Source organism: Typha latifolia, chromosome 7, assembly GCF_019914945.1.
Source record: "Typha latifolia isolate L0001 chromosome 7, TyphaL0001v2, whole genome shotgun sequence".
NCBI classification, from domain to species: domain Eukaryota; kingdom Viridiplantae; phylum Streptophyta; class Magnoliopsida; order Poales; family Typhaceae; genus Typha; species Typha latifolia.
Genome location: NC_133092.1, coordinates 3,566,061 through 3,592,149, shown reverse-complemented (window position 1 = coordinate 3,592,149; position 26,089 = coordinate 3,566,061). Strand labels below are relative to the sequence as shown.

The 26,089-nt window shown below is 36.9% G+C and overlaps 3 protein-coding genes across 6 annotated transcripts; 1 reads left to right on the top strand and 2 right to left on the bottom strand.

The window, feature by feature from the left end:
• Nucleotides 1–1,258: 1,258 nt before the first annotated feature.
• LOC140792558 (serine/threonine-protein kinase SAPK7-like) lies at nt 1,259–6,059 on the top strand. The gene is made up of 9 exons (XM_073143629.1): nt 1,259–1,853; nt 1,940–2,014; nt 2,128–2,229; nt 2,317–2,370; nt 2,464–2,556; nt 2,659–2,751; nt 5,067–5,171; nt 5,328–5,426; nt 5,530–6,059. Exons 1-9 carry the CDS (start codon nt 1,734–1,736, stop codon nt 5,881–5,883), a joined length of 1,095 nt encoding a protein of 364 aa, XP_072999730.1. The 5' UTR covers nt 1,259–1,733; the 3' UTR covers nt 5,884–6,059.
• A 284-nt stretch (nt 6,060–6,343) lies between these two features.
• Nucleotides 6,344–14,936, bottom strand: LOC140792557 (mitochondrial import inner membrane translocase subunit TIM44-2). Of its 2 annotated transcripts, XM_073143626.1 has the most exons (14): nt 14,634–14,936; nt 13,775–13,881; nt 11,792–11,866; nt 11,584–11,659; nt 11,011–11,055; nt 10,517–10,912; nt 10,373–10,441; nt 10,184–10,248; nt 9,482–9,550; nt 9,314–9,386; nt 9,063–9,167; nt 7,780–7,851; nt 7,608–7,670; nt 6,344–6,843 (listed from the first exon to the last, which is right to left on the bottom strand). In XM_073143626.1, the coding sequence occupies exons 1-14, from the start codon at nt 14,694–14,696 to the stop codon at nt 6,712–6,714; spliced, it is 1,410 nt and encodes a 469-aa protein (XP_072999727.1). In that variant the 5' UTR covers nt 14,697–14,936; the 3' UTR covers nt 6,344–6,711. The 2 variants fall into 2 exon arrangements, with proteins under 2 accessions (XP_072999727.1, XP_072999728.1); XM_073143627.1 differs by lacking the exons at nt 13,775–13,881; nt 14,634–14,936 and adding an exon at nt 12,791–12,913.
• Nucleotides 14,937–16,096: 1,160 nt separating this feature from the next.
• Nucleotides 16,097–24,031, bottom strand: LOC140792572 (probable ion channel POLLUX). Of its 3 annotated transcripts, none has more exons than XR_012109770.1 (13): nt 23,711–24,031; nt 23,070–23,620; nt 22,895–22,963; nt 22,198–22,827; nt 21,269–21,451; nt 21,094–21,153; nt 20,788–20,991; nt 19,344–19,592; nt 18,589–18,687; nt 18,223–18,417; nt 17,467–17,543; nt 16,747–17,010; nt 16,097–16,617 (listed from the first exon to the last, which is right to left on the bottom strand). XR_012109770.1 is itself a non-coding variant. In XM_073143646.1 (13 exons), the coding sequence occupies exons 2-13, from the start codon at nt 23,565–23,567 to the stop codon at nt 16,399–16,401; spliced, it is 2,763 nt and encodes a 920-aa protein (XP_072999747.1). In that variant the 5' UTR covers nt 23,568–23,620; nt 23,711–24,031; the 3' UTR covers nt 16,097–16,398. The 3 variants fall into 3 exon arrangements, 2 of the variants coding, with proteins under 2 accessions (XP_072999747.1, XP_072999748.1); XM_073143646.1 differs by having other exon boundaries at nt 17,467–17,559; XM_073143647.1 differs by having other exon boundaries at nt 17,467–17,559; nt 22,198–22,824.
• Nucleotides 24,032–26,089: the final 2,058 nt, after the last annotated feature.

Here is a 26,089-nt window from a genome sequence, read left to right as displayed (position 1 = left end):
TGGAGGAATGAGGTATTATTTATTTATTTATTTATTCTTTTTAAAAAAAAGAAAGAAAGTGCAGGCTCAATCTTGTGACAATTGGATCTTTACTTTGTCTAAAATAAAATAGAGTATTATTCTATTGGATGTGAAATGAAATGGTAGGGAGACAGAAGACTAGTGTGGCAGAATCTTTGAAGTAGGCTAATGAGACCTCCTTACAAGAGTTACTGCCACTGGTCACTAGTGCTGTGGGGTCATGCATCACATGGTCACAATACCTAATGGTGGGGTCCAAAGTTTGGATTAGAGGAGATGTTGATAGGGTCCACTATAATTTGGATTAGAGGAGATGTGAGCTATCCATTGACAAAAAAATAATAATAATTAAGGTTTCTTTAGGGTTTTTGACGTTGAGATATTTTGATAGACCTAAAAAAATAAATTTATACTAAATAGTTAGAAATAATTCTAAAAAGTTTACTTAATAGATTGGAACGAATGCAAGATTCTATACCTTGCTGATATAGTGATATCCTCTAGGGTTCCTCCATGTGGCATTGCCACTACGTAATAAATTTATTTATTTTATTTGGGACCCAACAAATCCACCATATCTTAGAAGTTATTCCAATTTCCACCCCATTATTCACATTTCCTTCAACCCGAACCATCCAATTTCAAGACTTTCATCTTGGGAAATATAAGCCCAACTTTAATGGTTCAACCATTTTAATGGGTAAATGTCTTTTACATTTTAGTCCTTAGGGTAGGTCGTCACATTATTGCAGAAAAGCCCCTGAGATCTTTCCTTGTGACACACAAAGGTCATCCAAAGAACTCGCAAATCACAAACCGAGCTATGATCGAACTTAAACCAAGCTAAATTTTAAGGTCGAGTCAAGATAAATCAATCAATTACACTACAGATTCAAACCTAAATCTAGCCGCGATCAAGTTTGAATTGAATCGATTAGGCTTGGTTAACAAAATTGGAATGCAAATAAATTGAACTATATTCAAAATTTTAATTATATTTTAGGTCTTGAGTAGAATGGAGTCGGCTCATTATTAAGCTCAAGCCCAATTAATTATGTCTTGCTATAGATATAATAAATGTATTTAAAGTATAGTATTATTTATTCGATCCCTTCATACGTAAGAATAGATACATATCTAAATTATTCGCTAGGCACCATTTTATTCCGTGCATTGACGCCCTTGTGGACGAACACTATCTATATTTTTATAATAGCTCCTTTTTCTGAGAGGCATTGGAAGTAATCAACGTAGGGTATAATTAGTACAAATTAGATGCCCTTCTTTTCCCAGAAATCTTTTTTTTTTCTTGGTGTTTGTAGCCAGTAGTCATGATGATGCAAAGGACTTTGTTGATTTAAAATATTTTATTGGGAGATCGATTTGTGAAATTTATAGACCTCGAGGTGTTAGATGCAAAAGAGATGGTTATTAACAAGGGGAATAACTTCCTCTATTCCGCAGGGAGGGGAGAGACCGCCTCCGCCACCTGTAACATTTCCCGCAGCTTTTCATTCTTCCTCGAACTCGCCGCCCTCTCCTCCCTCCCCTACCTCGAGAACCGTGGCCCGAGGAGCCCAAATCCCCGCGATACCCTTCTGGTCTCCTACCTCCGATTCCTCCTCGCAGAAAGCATCGCTATGAGGTGAGAGCTTCGCCGGATTCGTTTACCAAATCCAGCGGGCTCTCGGTCGGCGCCTGCATCGGGAAGGATGGAGAAGTACGAGACGGTGAGGGACATCGGATCGGGGAACTTCGGGGTGGCGAAGCTGATGAGGAACAAGGAGACGAGGGAGCTCGTCGCCATGAAGTACATCGAGCGAGGACATCGGGTTTGGGGATCGATCTCTTCTTGATTCTTTGGATTGGGAACCGGGGTTTGGATCTGAACGTTTCTTTCGTTTTCTTCTCGTTTTAGATCGACCAGAACGTGTTCCGCGAGATCATTAACCACCGATCGCTTCGGCATCCGAACATCATTCGATTCAAGGAGGTCTGAGATCCGAAGGATTGGTTTTCCCGTGGCGATTCTTTTAGGTTCTTCTAAGGTAGATTTCTTGGATTTGTTTGAGAGATTTATAAATTTGAGGGGGTTTTGTGTTAAAGGTGGTTCTGACGCCGACGCACCTGGCGATCGTGATGGAGTACGCCGCCGGCGGAGAGCTCTTCGAGCGGATCTGCAACGCCGGAAGATTCAGCGAAGACGAGGTTTAAATTTAAAATAATTTTTTTAAAAGAAAAAATCTCTTCATTTTTTTTGGTTTTTTTTTTTCTAAAGAATTTTCTGTGTTGTAGGCAAGGTATTTCTTTCAGCAGCTCATCTGCGGCGTCAGCTACTGCCATTTCATGGTAAATTGAATTATAAAGCAAAATGTGTTAAAAAAATTGCTAAAGAAATATAACAAAGTTTTCTAATTAGTGATTAAATTTGGGTTATATCAGCAAATCTGCCATCGAGATCTGAAGCTGGAGAACACGCTGTTAGATGGGAGCCCGGCCCCGATGCTTAAGATCTGCGATTTTGGTTATTCTAAGGTCCTTTCTGTAATTTCTCTCTACTTTTAGTTTGAAAATTTGCATTTGAGTGCCTTTTTCAAGTACTAATTACAAAAAGGGAGACTATAAATTTCGGAGCAGTCGTCGGTGCTGCATTCGAGGCCCAAGTCGACGGTGGGTACGCCTGCTTATATCGCGCCGGAGGTGCTCGCGCGCCGAGAGTACGACGGCAAGGTGTGTCGAATTCTTCTCACTTCTCAATTCTTTGCAATTGACTGCTTATAAAACTATTCTAAATTAAAGAGAATTATTTTATCTTAATTTTTTAGACGGATGCCTACATGCCTGTCGGAGTTTTTAAATCAATTAGATAAATTAAGCTTCCTTACGGAAGAATTCTTGCTATAAATTATTGTACTTTTTAGCAAGTGAAATTTTAAAGTAGTGTCTTTAGGAATTTAACCACACAAATGTCATTCTTTTTGCTGTTTTTGTTGTAGGGTGGATCTATACAAAATAGAGTTTTCTTTTCTTTTTACTAATTTGAGCTAGTAGGGTAAATGAGTTTGATAATATAGAATCAGCTCTTTCAGAAAAGATTGTCGAAATGTTTTATAAATACACTATGTCACTTGGTATTTAACGTATTCTACGTTCTTCTGAACCTTTTTTATTATCTAAATAGACTATTCAACTAGGGAATAAAATAACTACATGACTCTTTGAATTAAAATCTTTTTCTAGGTCAGTGGGTATATATAATAAAAAAAATTTAGAAAATGTATATAAAAATATAATAATTCAGATGAGCTAAATAGAATTAACTTATTTTTATATAAACACTGCAACATTTATGGTAAAAAAGAGTAATTGAACTAGGAGCAATGGTTTCATACCCATACAACTTTGTGGTGGGTCAAATTGGTTAAAGGGTATTGGGTGTAAAAGGAGGGTATCAGTTTAAATCCTACTCGATAGCTTTTCAGTAAAATTATTCTGCTGCAGCAGTCTTTGTTTAGGATGCAATGATATAAATATGATTAACTACCCAGGAAGCTTGAGTTCATTTTCCTGACTGAATCGTACCTTTTGGGGTTAATTTTGGTGATCCTTAGCCTCTACTTTTAAAACGAGATCTGCCTTGGTGATTGGGTCGGGAATATGCCCTCACTTTGGGTGGATAACTGCACAATCTCCAACCCACCTCATTCCTCCCACGTGCCAGTACCATCCCGTCCTATACACGAGTCTTATGACCCCACAGGGAGTTTATTTTGCTTATGCTGCTCCGCAGGGGCAGTAAACCCTTACTGGGTGTGCTTGCTCGAGACTCCGGTGGTGGGTGAGGGATCACAGAAAAAAGTAGTCCTTGCCAGCGCGTGGTGGTGGGGGGAATCTTTGGGTTATGCGGTAAGATGTGCTGCAAGAAAGAGACTTAAAAAGGTTGGGTTCTTTGGACCATTGGGTTAATATGGACCATCAACCACATGCTGAATGGTTCTTGTCTCCAGATCCGTTTTGTCCCCACATTGCGTTTCCGTATCTTTAGCTTGTGGCCTTCTGCGGGTGTGACTGCTGACCTAGTACTTAACTTCAGAGGATAATCGTGCGTTCCTAATGTCAATTTTGTAGCTCTAATTAAGGCTTGCTACATTCAGTGGCTGCAAGGAGTTGGATTAGATCGGTGAACAGAGTGAATTAGATTGATGTGCTTAATGACTTGGAATGGCCAAAGTTGGGCTGGGTCTAATAGATTTGTCATTCATGGTCACATGGAGTTGTAAAGTAAGTCAGATATTTGGATGGGTTGCTTGAGGAAGACTCTTAAAACTAGGTCAGATATTTGGGTCTCAACTGATATGGTTTGCTATATTATTCAGAAAAAAATAATGATGGATCTTACCCACCATGGATGGATTATATGTAAACTTATATGATTGTAGCAGTCTAGCATGTAGCAATAGTTATTGTGCTGGAAGATAAATTTTACTGAAGAAATGTATTCATCAAGTACTTTGCTCTAAACTAGAATATTTATACACAAAAAAAAGGAAACTAAATTTTTGGGATTTTGATATTTTGTGTGAGTGTGAGAGTAGTTTTATCCGACGCTCATAAATCATAATTGTTCGAGGAACAGCGAGTTAATGTTCATGTGAAGTTATCTGAGGACGCTAAGTTGTTAATTAACTTACTAACATATATTGCATCCATGTTAATTAATTATATGATGAATAATGCAGCTCTGAATTCCAATTTATTTATTTATTTTATAAAAAAGATTAATGATTGTCATCAAATAATTTAATTTTTGTTTCCAATCTTATTAGTTTATACGTTGAGTTTTTCTTCTGATTACTATCTCTCACCACCATATTGACCTCAATCCAAGTTTTCATAGACCTTTGATCTTATAAAAGCATATTGATTTTTAGAACCTACAAGAGGGAGATCACCATTCACTTTTATTAATTTTTTGCACTTTCATTTAGTTTATCCGTAAGTAGCTGTGTTGCTGACTTAGATTTCAAATACACATGGTAATGTAGCTTGCAGATGTCTGGTCATGTGGAGTAACTCTATACGTGATGCTGGTGGGAGCCTACCCATTTGAGGACCAAGACGACCCCAAGAATTTCCGGAAGACCATCGGGGTAAATATCTCAGTCACAACCCTTCACCCCATATCTTATTCTAACTAATACCTTTTTTCCAACATGCAACTTCTCAGATCTAAATCTACTACCTGAAATGTTGACAAAAAGTTCAGCTCAATTGCTTGCTGATCTCTTCTTCATTTTTTCCTGCAGAGAATAATGTCAGTTCAATATAAGATTCCAGACTACGTTCACATCTCCCAGGATTGCAGGCAACTCATTGCTCGCATCTTCGTTGTCAACCCAGCCCGGGTAATGATTGAAAAGGCTTTCTAGTATTTTTCTCTTTTAAGTGGTTTAAGGCAGAGTGAAATATCAACGGTTAGAATTAATGAGTTTGTCTCTGTTTGGCCAGAGGATCACAATAAGGGAAATAAGGAGTCATCCATGGTTCTTGAAGAACTTGCCGAGGGAGCTCACGGAGACGGCACAGGCCTTCTACTATAAGAGGGATAACACCGCACCGACATTCTCCGCTCAAAGCTTCGAGGACATTCTAAAGATCGTACAAGAGGCGAGGACTATACCGAAGGCGTCGAGGTCCATCTCAGGATACGGATGGGGTGGAGATGATTCGGACGGGGATGTGGAGGAAGAGAATGAGGAGAACAAAGAGGAGGAAGAAGAAGACGAAGATGACGAGTACGATAAGAGGGTCAAGGAAGCCCACGCCAGCGGAGAATTGAACTTGAGCTCGCTTCATATATAAGATAATATGACCCCCTTAGGAGTACTATGTAAATGCTTTCGTTTGCCATTCTACCGCTGCAAAAACTGTATCTTGTAGCAAAGTTTTCCCTGCAGTCTGTTTCTGGCTTTCGTTTTAGAGGGTTTTTTCTTTTTCCTTGTAATATAATTTATATGGACTTACTTTTTTGATTGTCATTGTACAGGTAATTGTCATTGTACAGGGTAACGGTTGAAGACATTAGCTAGATCCCATACCAGTTTTTAACTTCTTATGACGGGTATTGTGATCATACAACCATGTACCGCTGTAGCACACAAATCATTTAACCTGGGCTGCAGAGAGGTGATATTGCTGAGGCAAAGAGAGGAGATACACGTACACATATAGAAACATCACACCAGAGTTAATAAATTGGTCAATTTTGATGCTGAAAATTGTATGTTTTGAATTAAATTAAGGATACTCTTAAACAATGAAATATCCAAAATAAAAATGTATACAGATAATTTATTATGATAAAATATCTGCAGCTTTGGAAGTCTTAACAGCTCAACTGTTACACGAAAGCATATACAGTTCCCTCTGTTAAATGATCGACATCAAAAATCAGATATATTCCTCTTGAACACCCTACAAAAGCGTAGGCCAAAAGAAACATATGTTACAGCCTCCATATGAGAGGATGGATCAATTGATAGGTGAAAATAGTAAATAGAAAAGAATACAGGATTATAGATTAGATCAGATACAATAAAGAAAAAAAAAAGTAATTAAACAATGCTCTGGTGATGCAGATGGCCCAGGAAAAGAATTTTAAAAGCCATGTGCAATATCAAGTTATCCATGCTAGATAAGAGATTGAACACCAAGTTGTTGCATTTCACGTAGTCTCCATACAGGGAAGAATTCCCCTTCTCCGAGCTCCTCTGTGTCCAGTTGTTGCATTGCCCATGCATAATAGATGGTGTGGATGGTATCCTGGCAAAGATTATTAGAATTTGTCAACAAAAAAAAAAAGTCAATTAACAAAGTTCTGAAAACTCAGATAAATCTCATTCTAGAACAGAAGACGAAAGAAAACAATTAGGTTGATACCCCCGACTAGTTTATATGACTATATAAGACAATAATCACCACTCAATACCCGTACAAGGGTGGCAGCATGTAACGGAATAGCATAGAAAGTTACTTCGATTTCTAAGCCAGATAAGTCAAAATGAAAGAAAAACTGAATACAGTAAAGACCAGATTACAGGCTCCGTCCATTAAGTTGCTTCACAAAACATGAGAATAGTGTGCCAAAATTTTAGCAGCTTCTGAAATAATAGATAAGTTAAAGGACTAATTGCTCTTGGTAGATGTCAATCCTCACATCTTTTCCTCTTTTATATCCAAAGAGTGATGTCATGTAGTCAAACATGTCTAGGTGAATTGCTTCCAGTGCACGCCTGCTACTACCATACTATCTGGTCAAACATGTCTAGGGGATTTAGAATTCTAATTTAGATGCAAAATTGTTCAAGCTATTTTTCCATACAAGTGAACAAGCGAATTTGTCTGAGCAATTCTTTAGCAAGCCCCAGAAAAAAAGTATAACAGGAAACGAGGCCCATCTGGTGCCTTAAGTCCCAATAAAGTCACTCACTGAAGATTGCAGGTCAATCATGTAGAAGAGGATATAATACATTGGAATGCATGCAGATTAATATGATTTACCAAATTCATTAGCAATATCTTTTTACCTTTCCTCCAGCTGTTATCAAACCTTCTCTGTCACGCGCACAATAGATCTGCTGCGTTTGAAACTGACCACAGAATAGGAAGGAGGCAAGAACCCCATGAGCTTGGAAAACTATTAACAGGTAGTCTTACAAGAACAGAAATTCAACAAATAGTAAGGGGCAGGAATCTTACAGCAACAATGATAATTGGAGTAGATCCCATCATTTTTGTTTCCCTAACATCAACCTCAGAGATATGCAAAATCTGCAGGACCAGACAGAACGATACAAAACATATTAGCATCAATAATAACCTGCGTGTGTGCCATCAATTGTCCTTGACAAATCAAGGTAGAATCTACCTCCATTAGATCATATGTAACACACAAAAAAATTTAAAATAAGCCAAAAGAGATGCACCTAGTAAGATCAAGGAAATTTCACAAGGGGAAAAAGATGTCCCATCGTCATGCTGAATGTATTCATTTAATAGGCTCTCAGCAATCTGAGACTTATATTAATTTCCAGCCATAAACAGATGGTTCGTGCTAGATGAAATAGCTAATATTTTCATCATGAAGCTCTCATGGCCAATGCCATAGGACATATACTGAGATCAATGAGCTCAAAGGACGGAAACAATAAATGAACTGATGAAACACAAGAAAATCCATGCATCCCTTCCCTACAAATTTGATAAAAACGGAGAGAGTCGATGAGCAATCTGCCAGCGATGTCTACCTCTGACAAGGTGAGGGGTTTTTCCCTCTTTGGTTAGGTTTTCTCTTCCTTTTTACCATCCCTCCCTCTCTCTTCTCCCCTTCCCCTCTCTCCCTCATTTTCTCCTTATTGCTACAACAGCACTACCTTTGCTGCTACAACAGCGCAGAGAGAGAAAGAGAGGAGGGACGGGTGATATTTATTTTCCTATCATGTTTTCTAAATTTTTAAGATTTTTTCCTGCATTTTACATCATTTTTTAAAAGTTTATATAATTAAAAAATAATTTGATCCCTATATGGCTGATACGATCATTCCTACCAATATTTATCGTTTTTCGTGTAGTCAATCTTGATCCCGAAACTGATACTTAGAACCTTGCTAAGTACTACAAAACATATATACGATATATAGAGAATATTAAGAATCTGTTTCTTAGTAAATGTAAGCATATTCCTAACAGCTTATGAAAGAGCATTAGAGATGCAGATAACAAACAAAAGATAAGATAAATGTTCCTCCATTAAAAGAATGGACAACTGACCAAAAATAAAGATTCAAGTACTTCCACATCAGTCTTTTCTGACTAAATACTATTTTGAATCAAGTTCACAATTTGTGTTTGCAAGTCTATTTGACTGGCTACTTGTATTTAAATCTAGTGACCAACTGAATAAAGAAGACAAAGTTGGGTAGACAGATTTTGTGGAACTGCTGGTATGTATAACATATAACATAGCCAGCCATCAAACATACCTTGTTATCAAAAAAAATACCCTGATTACTATAAGCTGTGTGCTCTCCTTTACATCGTTCAATAACTTCAGGGCTACAGTACTTTTTTAATGCTTCTGCATCACCCTGTTCATCAAAACCACATATTTGTTAGTTTTTGTCTCAACTAACAATATAATAGCAGATTGCTATTCGAATATGTTTCAGAAAACACAAATAATTAAAACAAAAAAGAATATGAGAGTCGCTAAATTCTTAAGAGATGGAAGTACCTTGAGGTATGCAGTCAGAACAGGCCTTACCATTTCCTGGACTTCAGCGACAAAATCGGGAAGAGAAAAGGATCTGGCAATGCAGAATTATGGGGAAAGCGACAATATTTAGCTATAAAAATTATTACTTATGATTAGCTAATAGCTACAGAAATATTGGCATCTTACGGGTCTCGCCGCCGGATTTCCTTGAAACATAGCGCAGTAGCATTTTCTCCAAAAACAGTCTCATTCAAGCTGAAAATCAGATTAAAAATATAATGATTACTGTCAACTCTTTCAAAAAATACTTCAGTATTTTTTTTTAATGTAGGATGGTGCTCTCGCAATGCTGCTAGAAGTAGAACACCTTACCGAGCTAACCAAATGATTAAGATTGCAGAAAGTCATAATACCAACCAGGATTCTGTCTAGCACTATGAAAAATCAGATTCAGGTTGGAGGAGCAGGCTATATAGGAAAACCAGGCCAATGAGAAATTGAAACTCAGAAGACATAAGTTTGGGCTTGAGAGCAGTCTGTACACTTAAAGAGCTGCTTGTTAATTGCAACTAACTACTGGGAGGCAATTGTAGTAACTAGATCCTACCAATCCTGAAGAAAGGGTCTATGAAGGATCATTAAAGTATATAACCACCAACTCCTAGAAAAGAACTCTATATGTCCCAATTAATTGTCATCCATCATATGACATCAATTATCTTTGTGAACTTATTCAGCATTACCTTTTCGACTAATACAAGATGAAAAAAAAACACCATGATGATGAACCCTTATGAAATAACAACAATTTCACACAAAGTACAAGGGCAAGGTCCTCAAGGATACATAGAAGTAAAAGACAAAATACGAGAAATATAGATGCATTACTCTTGGATTTTGTGAACAACTGGATGATCACTTGTCTCCCACCGCTCCCGAACATCTTCTGCTAACTATCATCACAAAAGACAACCTTATAAATGTCATAACAAATGTCATAACAAAGACAATAAATAATAGACTATACCAAAATCTCATAAACACAAGCAAAATAGTTACAACAAGAAAGATATCCACCTCCTGCCCCTTTGATACAACCGGTTTGCTGAAGCCGCTCACTCGCTTAAAGACAGGATGACCTTGCATCTGAAAAACAGTATTCTTAGCCAAAATCCATTACTGTAAAGCACAGACTTTTCATAGAAAGCTTCTTCAGTTTACCTTCTCTTTAAATGCTTCCCATTTCTTACTCAAACGTGATTTCTTAGATGGCACAATAACAATATCAGTTCTCGTACTTCTTGGCTCAGAAGATGCAGCTGATGTTTGATACTGCATGCGCTTCTTCCGACTTTGGTTTGAATTTAGCTCATCTTTTACTATGTCATATCCTTTCTTTGCTAAGTTCGAAAATTTTGTTTCCTTCACTTTTTGATATGCTGTAGATACCATTGGAGAAGCAGAAGAAAGCACCGACTTGAATCTTCCAAATATTGTGTCAGTTTGTCCAGGTGACTCAAAATTTGCACTGCTTCCATCTTTTCCACCAAAGTTTTCTGTCGATTCAGAGGTAGACGTTGATGCTGCTTCTTTTCCAAGTCCTAATGTCTCCTTAACCTAAAGACAAGTTTATTGATTCAGTACAGAACTGAATCAGCTTTCCTACAAAAAATGACAACTCAATGATATCATAAAAGAAATTGCTTTGCAATTACTTCTTCTCTAGCAGTCGATAACTTCTCTTTCACATTTGCCGAAACCTGTAAAACAAAATGAAATGTCTCACAAAGAAAAACAAATTAAAAAATACAAAATTATATCACCAAAATTCAAGACACATTGAACTAAATAAGATAGACTGAGATACACCACAAGAGAGAGAGAGAGACAAGAACGTAGTCTTCAATATAATAATGTTAAAGAATTTTAATTTTCAGTCAAACAGGATACCCCAGAGGACATCTTGGGTGAAACAACTCCCCCTTCAATGTAAACTGATGAAATTCAAAGATTTGGAAATTTATTTCATGACATAAAAAGAGCTAGAAATAGATGGAAATAAGGTTTCCAAGGGAACAACTGTAATTAACGAAATTGCAATTGTACATGTCCAATATAAACAAGATCGTAAAGCAAGCAATAAATGATGGCTTAGCAGATTTAATCATCCAAAATGCATAATCATCTGCAAGATACAGATCATGCTTAAATATCATTAACTGGCCTATGCAGATTGTGACCCATTCAGTAGCATTCCAAGTTTCCAAGATGAGAATCTACCCACCAACCTTCTTTGATGTTGCCTCTGCCTCTGTCCAAACATCATCTACACTCTTATATAACTTCTCAGCAGTCTTCTTTGTTCTGCAGGACCCAGTTCATCACAACATTAGATCAGCTCGTAGAGTTAGCAAACTTTGACATACAAAGTATGTCTCACATCAATGCTAGAAAAATCAATAGATGCAACAGGCACAGTTTAGTCTTTAAAACTACCTTACTTTCAAATCCTCCTTCACCACACCAATTTTTTCATTTAGCTCCTTTACAGACTGTTGAAATTCTGGCTTGCTGTTGTAAAAACAAACATATAAAGTTGTATTGTTAAAGAGAAACTGAAAATAAAGAGTAAAACATGTAGAATATGAAGGATCAGGATTCAGGAGAACTAGTGTAAGTACAAAAAAGCATATGAGACATAAAAGAAGCATATCAGTATTTCATAAAAATCACATGTATACCAGAAAAATGAAAAAGAAAAGAAAAGAAAAAAGATCCTTTATCAACGGTAACTATTTTATAACTTATATCAAAGTGGAGTTGAACAACCATTATTTGCATGAGTCAGCTTTCTTCACATATCACCTTCCAAGGTCAGGTTTGGGACCTTTTATGCACACATTTCCTAATGATCAATTAAATTTATAGTATAACAATACTTGGCAATGTTTGATTCTATGAGTCCATGTAATTGCAAGTCTCCAAATTCTTGAGTTAGATCAATTCATGAAAGAACAGTAAGAGTATCCTTCAATGAGGGAGATACCTACTGACAATAAACTTTGATGAGGCCCTACCACCAAACTTATTACACATTTTGCTGAATCTTTGATTACTATGGCTAGTCAGTTAACTCAGTTCTACAACTATACTTCATAATATCAGCTACCAGTTGCACTAAACGCAGCAGCCTAGTGAGCGTGAAAACAATGATAATTGTTATAGTAATCCTATTTTAGAAAACATATTTAAGGTAAGGCACATGAGTCACATCAAAACCACTTTTAGCAATGGAAGGTTTTGGTTTTCTTCCCTATTATTGGACCAAAAGAATTGCAAAACTCTCCAGTTGTACTTGAACGACATTAAGGCATAGCACTCACTTTTTTCCACCCAACTAGACCTCCGAACTATTGCATATCATGCAACTAATTTAGAAAATTGTCTTCACCAAATGAATATGCAGAAAAAATGCAAAGGTCCAATCAAGCATACCTATCAATTTGATCTCTTCTTTCCATCCAAGATAGGCTCGTAACAATCAAATATTCCACGAATCATGTTCTCTTGTGAAAGATCACTATATCTTGAAATAAACACTGGCAAGCATCAATCAAACATCTCAAACTACTAGAACTTGGAGCCTTATCTTTCTAATGATCTAATCTCTCCTTATATCTAAAGAGTAACTTCAAGATCATAGCATTACTTATAAACTTTCAGAAAATTTTGCATGCACTCTGCTATGACGACAAAGAATTTGCCCAGTATATAGTGTGACAATTTAAACTGATTGATCTGAACTTAAATCAACCACACATCTTGTTTCCAAACAGGTTGACCTTCAACTAACATATTCCACTCATTATGAGTCTTATGACCATGTCATTTATAAATTATAACACTAAAACGATTAAACAGTTTGTTCCATTCTAATGTCATTACAAGTGAAGGAAGATGGAACAGCATCCTAGAACTATTAACAGAGATAGTTACAGCTATTCTTGCATATTTTGGGATATTACATTTTTGATAATGTTAAGAAAGCCAGTCATCGCAGTTGGGACAGGAATTGCATCAAAAACTAGCAAAAATAAATTAAAATTGTGAACTCTAGAAGTCAATTTAAGGAATAATATATTACAGGCAATTAATTAACCAAAGTACAACAGTTTGTAAGGATTAAAATCAATCAATATTTCATGCAAATCAATGTGCTGACTCAAAGTATTTTAATATTACATCATGTAATTCAGAATGTTCTTAAAAGTAGTAATAGGGTTTTTACCTATTACTAATGTAGTGATACTACAAGGACAGTAGAAAACCAATAAAAGGAAAAATATTAACAGAAAAAAAAAATTAAAAATCATTAAAGCAAATAGGAATCAACTAATTTCACCTTACTTTTAAACCCAAAGGGCACTGCGTAAAATCAATAAATATCTTCAGACTATTGGAACTTCAAATAGCAATTACCTTTTAGCTTCTCCTTTCAATTGCTTGGAAAACTCATTGAAAACACTGAATTGGCGATAACTTGAGTAGCTATTTGTATTACCCAATCGAAAATTAACATTTGCAGCCTAGACAATAAACCAAGGTCATACGGCAATAATTGAAACACTAAGTAACTTTCAGAAGTCTTAAAAAAATAATAAAATATGAGAATACTATAATAAAACAAGTTTGATGTCAACAGAATTCAATAATTAAGTTTCAGACAAAAAAAAAGGTTTACTTGCTCTTATATCTAAATACGTTAAATGGAAGAGAAGAGATGAGTACATAAATCTAGTGAGGACATAAACCGAGCAATCATTTCCTGTTATCTTTCCAAAAGACCAAATCTTTCTCTGATTAGCTTTCCAGACCAAGTATCAAAAATAGATTTCAGTTGTTCACATGTCACACATAAGATGGATAATGGTACTAACTACTAAGGGATTAGCTATTCATGATTGGGTCGTCAAGCAAGGGGACCTCATTTGTCACTATTTAGTTTATGCAGCCATTAATATGGAAAACCTTTCCAGATATGCGATCTCATCCATAGCAGTGATCACACCCAAAAATGTTCAAGCCCTTCAATTCATATGATCCCGGGTTCTTCCACTTCTAATTCATCTCATTAAATTTTTTAACACTTGTTCTTTTAAGAAACCATCAGTCATCTTTGCTCAGATTAGTAAAAAAGCTAATCTCCACGACGCCCTTATCAACAAGATTCATATCCAAAACGAAGAAGACCCCTTTGAAATGATGAAGTTCCAAGAACGGAAAAGGACGAATCAACACGTTTCTCCTCGGAGGAGGCAAAGGAGGGAAAAGAGCTTACGTATCTGAGAGAGGAGTACGAGGAGGGCCGCCTCAGGGACCGGAGCAGAACAGAGCTCGCCATCGTCGAGCTCCTCGAAGAGAGAGGAGGAGAAGAAGCGAAGCGAAGGGTTTAGGGTTAGGGTTAAGAAGAAGAGGAGGGAGAGGAGAGTTTTAATAGAGTAGACGTTGCCGATTTCGCGCTTAACTTGTGCTCCACGCCAGTCGCATACGAACGGCTTTAAGAGAGGACGCCGACTTCCATTTCCGGCGCCTTGAATTAGTTTGGGCTTTGCCTAAATTGGGCCAAGCCCAATCCAATTCCTTGTAGCCTTGTGGGGGGAATTTACATTTAATGCCCAGCATGTTTGTCTATTTGCGGTTTGGCCCCCGTAAATATTTGCAAATTGAGCCCTACGTTTTAACCTAATATTTGTACGATTTCGTCCACTGCAAATTATTCTTTTCTAAAATATCGAAAATGTCCTCCATCTTATTTTTAGGTCGGGTAAAGTAGATAAACTTTTTGTGTTAAGTTAGATATTAGATATTTTAGGTTGGATAAAAATATTTTAGCCATTTTAGTATAGTAATTTAATCTAGGAGTGTGGCTAAATTTATTAATAAAAAATATTTTTTAAAAATATTTGACAAAATTTAGGGTTCACTTTTAAATATAATATTGCAAGGCTTAGAAACAAATAGGTCAAAAGACAGGTGTTAAACTCAAATTTCCTTTTATTTTGTTTTACTTTTAACTAATTAATGGACTACACAGTACATTTTTCAATTTGAACACTGAGCAAATTTGACGAGGCTTGTTAACGTAACATTAACAAATCAAACTTTGTGGTGTTGACTCATAGACAAGAATTTTCAATTTGAACACCATTGCTCATATAGTTATTTATTAGGGAAAATATATTTTATCTCATTTTAGTTAAGGCCAAAATTTAAGGTATCTATCTGGACTTTTATTTGTGTCACCCTTGTAGTTCTAATCTATATAAAACCACTAGTTTTTTTTGGTCAGAACTAACAATTAAGATAATTATATTTTAAAGTTATTAAACTTTTATTCATTTTGCCATTATTTTTGCCTCTCTCTTTTTTTCTTTTTGAATTTTTTGCAATGTCCAAAATATAAAAATGAAAAAAAGTATAAGACAAAAACTAAACAAAACAAAACTTGCTTTTCTTATTAGTTGATGTAAAATAAAAGGTGCATTTTGAACATTCTTTATTAAAACTATCAGTTGCACATAAATTTAAACTACAAGAAGATTAAGTGATACAATAAAAGTTTAAAAAAAGTCACTTTAAATTTTGACTTAACCATAAATGTCAACTTTATATTTTTCCCTTATCTATTTGTTTACTTCTGTTTTTATGTGAATTTATCACATAATGGAGTTCTTCTCCCCCATGAATTTCCTGCTACTATTCTTTCTTCTTGATATAGATTTATATCCAAACAAAACAAAAGAAACAAAAGTTATCTTTATCTGCTGACTGATCCAGTGATTACTTAAAATTGGGAGATACAGGGTGCAATCGAGAAGCATGCATATGAGAATTAATAAACCATGTACAGGCATGCTTTGAGCAGCAGCTAACATGTACAGACCTAACCCCTAAGCTAGGATTAGAAATATACCACTGGTTGCATACAGTCAGCATTACAATGTTATTTTTTCTTTCTTTCAATCAGCGGGGATTACTGTTACAGTTATACAGCAGGGGGTCGCAAGGCAATGCACCACGCAGCACAGCAGAGCTTTGGGATTTTATTTAGCTTTGGAGATCACAACGAAGACATCATCAAGTGACCACTTCCTAACATCAGACTTCTGTGTTGGGTTAATTATCGCCTGGTCGGTGTTGGCAAGACGATAGCCGATCACGATATCACCCCTTTCACGAGCTCTGACCATTATATCGTAAAAACTCAATTCCTCTTGTTCATACAGGTAGAATTCTGCAGGACGTATGCACATCTCGCTACCCTGAACCGTAAAAACAATTTCGATAAATGGGTACTATATTTCTTCCTTTTTCCTTTATACAATGAATGGCTGGTTCTTAAAGAGAATAATCTGAGATAAATATAGATAAAAGGGAGCTTCGTGTGGTACCTCTTCGGCGAAGAGCTCCTCCAAAACCTGGTTGATTTGCTTGTCCTCAGCTACCATAGCTAATGCCATGCTAACTAGTTCATTTGACAAAACATAATCGCTGATTCTGGAGACTGATACGAGGTTCCTTGTTCTGGAGTCTAGGATTTCACTGATGATTATTGATTTGTCGGAAGCTTGCTGCATTTCCCGAATCCAGGAGCTATGTGAGAAGCCAGCATAGCGAAGAGGAGATCTTACTTCCTTGGATGGAAGACGTTTGGACTGCAATATACAAAGTGTACGAATGAATGAACAGACATACTCAAATACAAGAAAATTTGCAAAGATTGATCAATTGACTATTTATATAGATGATTGCTCATAGTTGTAGTTATAAAACCTTGTCACTTCATTATTTTAAGCAACTCATGCATCTTGGGAAGGTGTAAAATAAAACGAAAATAAACAAGAAAATAAGTATTACTAAAACATCCCGGTATCCAGGTGAAATATTAATGGCAGTAGTAGCATAGACTATAGAGTAGTAGTAAATCAGGATTATCATTGTCATCATCATGAAAGCCTTTTCCCAGAAATATGAGGAAAAGAGTAGATTGTGCAGTAAAGAATAAGCTTAGTACAGACCTCACACAAATTCAATGTCAAAGACTAAATCATCATCTCAGGACATTCAAGAAATGTAAGCTGAACTACTTACCAAGTCTAACAATCACATACCTGAATATCACGAATAAGTAGAAGGGTAGCCAACGATCGTGAATCAGAATGCACAATGGAGTCCTCGACTGACTCATCTGCAAGAATTAAGATCTGTCGGCTTCAAGTCAGCACTAAAACTGATGGAAGAAGTTAACACACTCAAATAAGATTTTTCAACCACAATTATGCAACACTTTTACCTCAAAAACACCGATTTGATATATAAAACAACTACATTAATGCTATCAAGTTATTGGCTCTAAAGTGTATAATGCTCACGGACAACTACAAGTAGTTCTTACTTGCCAAAGGACTTTGGGCTTATGTACAACAATCTTACTAAAATTTTGAGGATCTGCAAGCGTGCATCTAGACCCACAGCTGAGCGTTTAAGGAAATAATCAGGGTTAATTGATCTTGCTCATATTTTGCAACAAACTTCTGCTTAGGCTGTATATGTTATGTATCTCCTATCAAAACAAAAACAAAAACAAAAAAGTTGTATATGATATTTCTCTGTTACAAAGACTGGAGAATGCTGATTTTTAATTGCCTCCAGTACATCTATGTGCAGTAAATTTGTTGCCAGGGGATAAGATTATAAAGAGAAAAATTTGATGCCAGGGGTTAAGATTATAAAGAGAACATTTTATATCCCTGTTAAATTTCCCCAAGGGAGAGTAATATTGTATCATCTATTGGTATTGCAAACTTACTTTCTTTCATATAAGAAAAAAGAGTCCTAATAATATGCTTCTGGAACAGTGTACTCACAGAATCAAATGTCTCCAAAGGCAGGCCTTCTAAATGGCGCCGGATAACGGCATTTCCTTCCTTGTGGACAAGCCTAATGTTCACTAATCCTGAAATATCTAATCCGCCCTCTGTCAACTTTATCTCTCTTACCTTCTCGGGAACCTCATTAAGCATCCACAATTCAGAACCTGGAGCAAGTAAAGCTTCTAACACCTGAAAATGGTAAACCAGAAATCTGGATCATGGGCTTACGATAAGTTATGCAGAAGTAGCATAATTATAGAAAAAAAAACAAGAAGAAGCAAACAGCATCCACTTAAAGGAGACTGAAAATCTAAGGTTAAAAAAGATGTGAAAACAAGTGCAATTTCAATGCAAAATTACCGTAATCATGTCGTCAATGTCACGACGCCAACCACAGAACAATATCTTCTCTGGATATTTACGAGGGCTGGGAATATTAGGTAAGAAGCCCCGTCGTACCTGAGGAAGGAAAAACTTTGAAATAAAAGAATATAATGGATGAAGGGAGAAAAGTTGCATATATCAGCTACATCACTAGAACAGAAAGTCAGTACTTGAATATGATTACTATGCTTTGCATTGCTTCCAATGAGACATTAGAGGTTTGTATTCAGTTTCACCTCTTTGACTTATCAAAATGAGAAACAGGTATCTCTAATAAAAAAAATTTACAAATTAAGTCTATCAATCAAGATAGAAATTTGAGCAACAACATAATCTATAACAAGAAAAAGAAAGTATTATTATTGAACAAATATTCTCTCAGGCATAACTTGCCTTTAGGAAATTAATACTTCATTGACACTGGATGTGTTCACTCAGCTTATGACTTATGAGAGCTTAGTGTTTCATCTTTCCAAAGCATTTGAAAGACAGGACTAAGAACGGTTGGTTTAGGTAATTGGACAGCTAGCATAAAACCTTTTCAAGAAAAACTACAACCATGATCCATACATTCACCCATTTTCTTTCCCCTGATGTATTATGCACAAGCACATGGCTGCCACAAACCAACTAAATAGATTATGTGTCTCTGTCTTCACTATTACAGGCTAATATGAAAAGTGAAAGGGTCAAAGAAAAAAAAAGGCAACATATGAAATTACGACATTCACCTCTGGTAGGGGACCAGGTGAATAAGTATCATCATCTTCAGCAATAACAAGGATTTCGTCACCTTCTTTCAGAACATAGTTGTCATCAGGATTTATTATGATTTTCCCACCTTTTGAAGCAACCTTAACACCACAAGGAACAGCCTCAGGGAATGAAATTAATACATCCTCAAAACGCATACCATCCAACTGGGGCCACCTTTTGATATAAAACTCAGCATTTTCAAATCCTAAGATATCTTCCCATATCTGCAAAGATAGGGGATAACCCAAAGTACATTAACAAAAGAAGAAGAAACAACTACTAAATTTGTGAAGCACAAGATGAATATGTTCAATAAGTTCAATTCTACCAGAACCACAAACCATAAAATGACATGCTTGTTCTACAAAAAGAATTTTCAAAATCCTGAACTACCAAACATACATAACCAGAGATACTCTGTTCATCAAATAGCATAGTTCTTTAATAGAACAAATTACTGGTATGATTTTACTCTCTCTCTTTTATCTTTGTTTAAATTGTTCTTTATCATCGTATAGAACATTCCAAGGTTCCCAGTATCGGGATCGGGATCGGTATCGGCCGTCCAAAAAAACGATACGTATCGGCCGTATCGGCCGTTCGTATCGGATCGGACTATTTTTTAATTATATAAAATTCTAAATATTATTTAAAAATGCAGAAAAATTTAGAAAAATGACAAAAAAATAAGATTCATTGGAGGTCGTCGGATAACGTCGCCGGAGATCGAGATCACCGGAGAGATGGAGATCTACTCACTATTCAGTCACCGGTGAGAAAGAGAGTAAGAGATCCGTGAGAAAGAGAGAAAGAAAGAAAAGAGAGAAAGAAAGAAAAGAGAGAAAGAGAGGAAAGAGAGGAAAAGAGAGAGAAAAGGGAGAGAGGCAGGTGGGGGGGTGGGGACATCAATTATTGATGTCCCCCGGGTCGGATCCGGGTCGGATCCGGGTCAGATCCGACCCGTTCCCACCCGTTTCGGTCGGGATCGGCCGTTTCGGCCGATCCCGACCGAAACGGCCGAAACCGCAGCCGAAACCAGTCAACTGACTGGTTTCGGCTAGGGCCGATCCCGATCCGTTTCGGCCGATCCCACTCGGGATCGGCCGAAACTGGGAACCTTGGAACATTCTACATTGTCAAAGAAAAGAAGCAAAAACATGATCTTTTGATACAATGAAAAAAAGATCACTTATCTGCACTTAGAGAATATCCAAGCAAAAGAATGTGAAAAGGATGCAATAGTATAGAGACATACCATAAGAAAATTATGCAATTGACCAACTTATTTACATGTTGTTCCTTCTCAGGAAGATAGTACATTGTCAAGACAAAGCATAAGTAGAAGATTGCCCCAAATATATTCAGATTGGTTCAAAAATCTCCTTGACAAGACAAAGGTGTCCTGCAAATGAATTTTACCTGTGCAAGGCCGGGTTGGAGAGCGCATTGTATCATCAAACGCCCAATGACGTCATGAGCAACCACTGTTTCAATGAGTTCTCCTCCAACAAGTTTCACTAAAGGCTCATTGTCAAGATCACTCATTTCTACAACAACATGGCCCCTTAATCCCTCTTTTACACCAGTCAGACTTAGTACCACCCGCAAAGCACGTGCATCACTCTGAGCACACGAGAATATTTATATCAAAATTTCAAAATTCATTTTTTGAAAAAAAAAATTCAAAACTCATTTACTTGTAAGTCATGGAGATGAATGACTTACCTGATCTGCATTTTCATCAGCTGCTAAAACAATGATAGCACGAGCCTTAGAAACTGAAACCTGTCAAAGATGATATAATGAAAAGCATGCATAAGTTAAAAAAATGTTCTTTAAATAATACAGGAGAATGACCAAGTCATAAAATCCAAATTTCTCCTGAAACTACTTATAGTACCTTCTTCAAGTCAGCCAATATGAGTGGACTGCCACTTCGACATATTACAGATGTTCCCATGAAATCAAATTCTAACTTTGTTATGTCCATCTCCATTTCCTCCTTGTCTCTTTCGGCTAGAACTACAACTACTCCACCACCGACACTCTTATTTGCAATTGCTAATTGCTTGAGAAGAGAGCCCTGTCATTAAACAATAAAAAAGTAGTAAGCTGCTAATTCAGGTTCAATTTAAAAAGAAAATGATAACCTAACAAAAAGTTCTTTCAACAAGAAAGAGAATTCAGAAACATTGGCATAGTCTCCCTTCTATATTTTCCGATTAATATAAATGATATTGACTCAGGTACCTCAGAATGCACATGCACTCTAAGCTGCTGTTGATGACTAAGATTTCCTACATCGTTGGAGGTAAAATAGTAATTCATGTCAAGATGATTGATATTATATTCATACCGATTCATTTTTTTAAGCGTGACCACACAGCAATTTCTAGTTATCAAATGCATTATGTATACAGTCTTAGTCATTCAAAAGCATTTTCAGGATCAAACGAAGTAAATAATTTTTTTAAGAAAAGCACAGTGATCCCAGATCTTAGAGGATATTCAGTTACTCATCATTCTTGCTGAGATTTAGCATCTATTGACCACCAGAAGCTGAGATAATAGCCCTATGAAGAAGATGAATAGACAAATAGAAGAAAAAGCACCAAGAGGTACAAAATTGTCTAATAAAAGAATAATATAATGGATGGTTTCCTATTATTGGTGCATCAGAAATGGCAGAATATATACACCACATAAAATAATCTTTTTGTGCATGTAAATCAAAAGAAACAAAACTGATAGTTGTTTATAGAAAAAAAATAAGCTGGTTTTCAAAATTTAAATGAGCAGCAACAAGTGAAATTTCCTTCAGAAGTTTACCAGTTTGTCACTCCATCCAAGGATTAGTATATGATTGCTCTCGATCACTTCACTCTTCCCCTTGCGCCAAGAGTCCACCTTCTCAGAGATTGCATCAGATACTAATCCAAGCATCATGGCAAAAATCAGCATCCCTCCAGAACTAATTGACACAGAAACTATTCGTGGTCCCAATCCAACCTGGTCAGCATGGTTTCCTGAGTCTGCCACAAATGTCCACGAAAGCCAGAGGGCTTCATAAAAGCTACCGCTACTAACTGCATACAATGCCAGCCCACCAAACCCAATAAGAAGCTTGGTGGCCATAAGAAGCGCGAGCAGCTTAGCATAGGGGTGCACAGAAAAGAACACGTCAACCCTATACGCAATCCTCTTCTTCAAGGGGACTTCTTCCTCATTATTTTTTGAGCACTTGGAGATTGTTCTTATTTGAGGCAGTTGATCGAGGCATTTGAACAAGAAGAATGGTACCACAAGTGAAATCACCACAGTGTACAGAGCAATAGTCCTATTCTCAGAGCTACCAGAATAAGAATCAGAATATCTATCTTCGGACTGCAAAAATGCTACGCCTTCAGGATTCTCAACACCAGTTCCATTGCAAAATCTGCGAATGCTATTTACCTCCTTCTGAAAAAAAAAATCCAACAATTACGAAATCGGTCTTCCTTCATTGAGATAAAAGCTGAATTAATACCTGAAGCTCTAAAATTCTCTTCCGCTGCAAAATCGCCAAATAAGCACAAGATATAGAAACAACAAGAAGCTGCAAGAAGAGAAATTGCCGAAATCAGCTCTGGGGGCTAAAGATCCCACCTTTACCGATAGAAATTTCTTTCGCTCCATGGCAGTAGTAGGATAAGCAAACTTACAAGCAAATGAAACAAAGTATACTCAAACCGACGAGTTCCTCGAGCCAGAGAAGCCGAAGCAGAAGGTATTGAGACCTTCCTCCTTTCTTCCAACACGAGGGGCCGCTTCACTACTTCATTCTTCTTCCCCTCCTCCTCGGAGCTCAGCTTATTAGCCCGATCCGGCGGATTAATATTCCGGCGGTCGGGCAAGTCGAGCCTCCTCGCCTGCAGCGCTGGCGGCGGCCGCGGACGAGGTCTCGTAGTGTAGGGCCCGAGGAAAGACGGGTAGCACCAGTCGCGATCGAAGAATCCGCCATTGGCGGCTGGGGCATAGGATGGGTCGTCTACCGCGACGGTGAGGCCACGATGCGGCAGCGAGCGAGGAGCGGTGGCCGCACGGCGGAGGGTGCTGGCGGGAGGGGCGGCGCCGGGTGAGATCGTGGGCGATATCTTGAGCTGCGGCCGCTGCTCGCCGTTGATAGGGCTAGTCTTAGGGTCTCCATCGCTCTCCGGCATCCTCCAAAGCTCGGATTCCTCTTCTTTCCTTTTCGTTAATATTTCTCACTTTCCTTCGAGGTTTATAGCCATCACCGAAGAGAGATGAGATCGAGCTAAGACATACCAATTTACTCTAAATAATCGATTAAAATTAGATATACCTATAATTTAGTTTCAGAAGAGGAAGAGAAGAGCCGGAAAAAGAAGACGAACAGAGAGGAGTAAACGAAGACGGCGAAGGCGAAGGCGAAGGCGAGAGGCGGTGACGGGATCCACCGAGATCCCTCACCAGAAAGGTGCAGTCACCTCCCACATGCGACGCACCTGCAAAGCACCACTGAAGCCCAGGGTCGGCTCTCTTATCTACTGCTCCCTCCAAACAGGCACTAACCATATATTCTAGCGTGGAAGTCCTCCAATGGCTGAAACGATCTGGACCCACATGAGGCGAGCCAAAGCCAAGCCAGAGAACCTTGCATGACATGTAACCTGCTAACAGCGACACCAGGACTTAGGACTTGGCTTCGTCACGTGATCGTTGGCCGTTGGTTGCAGGACACCACGTCCGTCGGTTGCTCTGATGAAGACTCATCACCAGCCGCCCACTGCCCTTGTCCGGAGAGGACAATCTCTGCCGAGGATAACTTTATCTTGGACTACAGAACTTGGAGTTATTTAAATGTTATGGAATATTATGCTGGTAAAAAAGATGTACAATTACTATCCAGTGATCTTTAATAATTGGAGAGGGATGTACGTAATAAGAATAAAAATTACCGATAGAGACCTTAAAAAGGCCAATTAAGTATTAATAATGTAAGACAAAGATTACTCGTGGGACATACTATTTTATGTTGTTATATTAGTTTGGATCACATAAACTGGTTACAAAGTACGCTCAAGGCTTCTGATGAGTTCTTTTACCAACCTAGCCCTCTCATTTTATTTTTTACACCACTCTAGTAATTAAATACGAGATTATCTGAGTTTTTACTATGTGAGCAAAACCACTAAATTGAAATATAATATATAAGTATAGTTATTTCTACATGAAAGTTAGATGTCGCTGAATAAATTGCTGGGAGAATAAATTTTTGAAAATTGTTGTCTCGTATAATAGTTTTAATCCAATTCACTTAGGAAGAATTAATCCATAACCTCTATATTTTGAGTATTTAATAGCGATGGTTAATTATTGTTGAGAAAATTTGAGAAGTAGAATGGAATTAAAACAAAATTTTGAGTTTAGAAAGCGACATGCTAGAAGCTTCGTTTAGACTCTTGAAAATTATCTCTACGATATAATGTCTTCACAATCAAGTTTCTAAGGACTATATTTTCAAAGAATTTAGGAATTAATTAGCAACTCAAAGATTAAAAAAAAATTAAAAGTTAATGCTTTTGTACGAAGAAACGAGGATCATGAGTATAATTATTTTTTCTTATTATTTAGATGCTCTCTCCCTCCTTATTTAAAGAGTTTTACAGATGGAGAAAGCATCTTTTCTTAATACAAGACATCCATTCGAAATAGCACAATTTAGATCAAATAGGGCATTTTTTTAATTAAATATATTTGGTTTTTGAAAGTCATTCGAAATTGTTTCAAATATTTGAATAGAATTTATTCTCTAGAAAATTCTATTTCAAATGTTTGATAGAATTTATTCTCTAGAAAAAATTATGCGCGAATGATTTAATCTTGTTCAAACAAATTTTCAACGGATTTTTTTTAACGCTATTTTCTCAATCAAACAGCCTCGTTTATGCATAATTTTTATATTATTTAGAAAAATACTCTGCAGTTATAAGGTTTGAATTATGATCAATTGTCATGAAGTTGATATTTACGTTCTTTCTGCCCTAAATCATGTAACGTAACTGCATGCAAAAGCTAGTAGCTAACCTTCACTATAAACCCTACCGCCTTCCTTCCATCACACCATCACCAACACAACCCTTGCAGCCATAAAGACAGTCTCCTTCCTTCCCTTAATTACCTTCCTCATTCTATTCTTCCTTTCTTCTTCGCTCAAAGTTCCAAAGGCGAATGAGGTAGTCTCCACATACATCGTCTTCTCTTCTCTCCATAAAAAGATTTCATCTATCATATTCATTTCGGGGCAAAGAAAAAGAATGACAAAATTAATTTTGTGATTTTGGCTTATATTATTACTAGCTGAGGGTTAACTGGTTAAGTAGTTGCATAGTAATTCATTACAAAATGAAGCAGAAAAGAAACAATTTTCAAGGCATCTCTCCCTTCTAATGCATCTGCTTGCTTATTTTCCTCCTAGTTTTTATCCACTGCAAGATTGAATTCATTGGTTTTGAACCAGTGAAGTATTATTTTGTGACACTTTTTATTTTCCCTTCTTCTTCTTTCTCAAAATCTATATTTCTATTCGTCTTAATTTAATTTTGCAGAGCATCCAAGTGTCATATACCTACAGCAGAAGTTCCTTTAGACTTGATAATTATGTCATGTTGCCTAGAAAAAACTTTGTGCTAGTGACACATTTTCTAGCAGAGATCAGGTC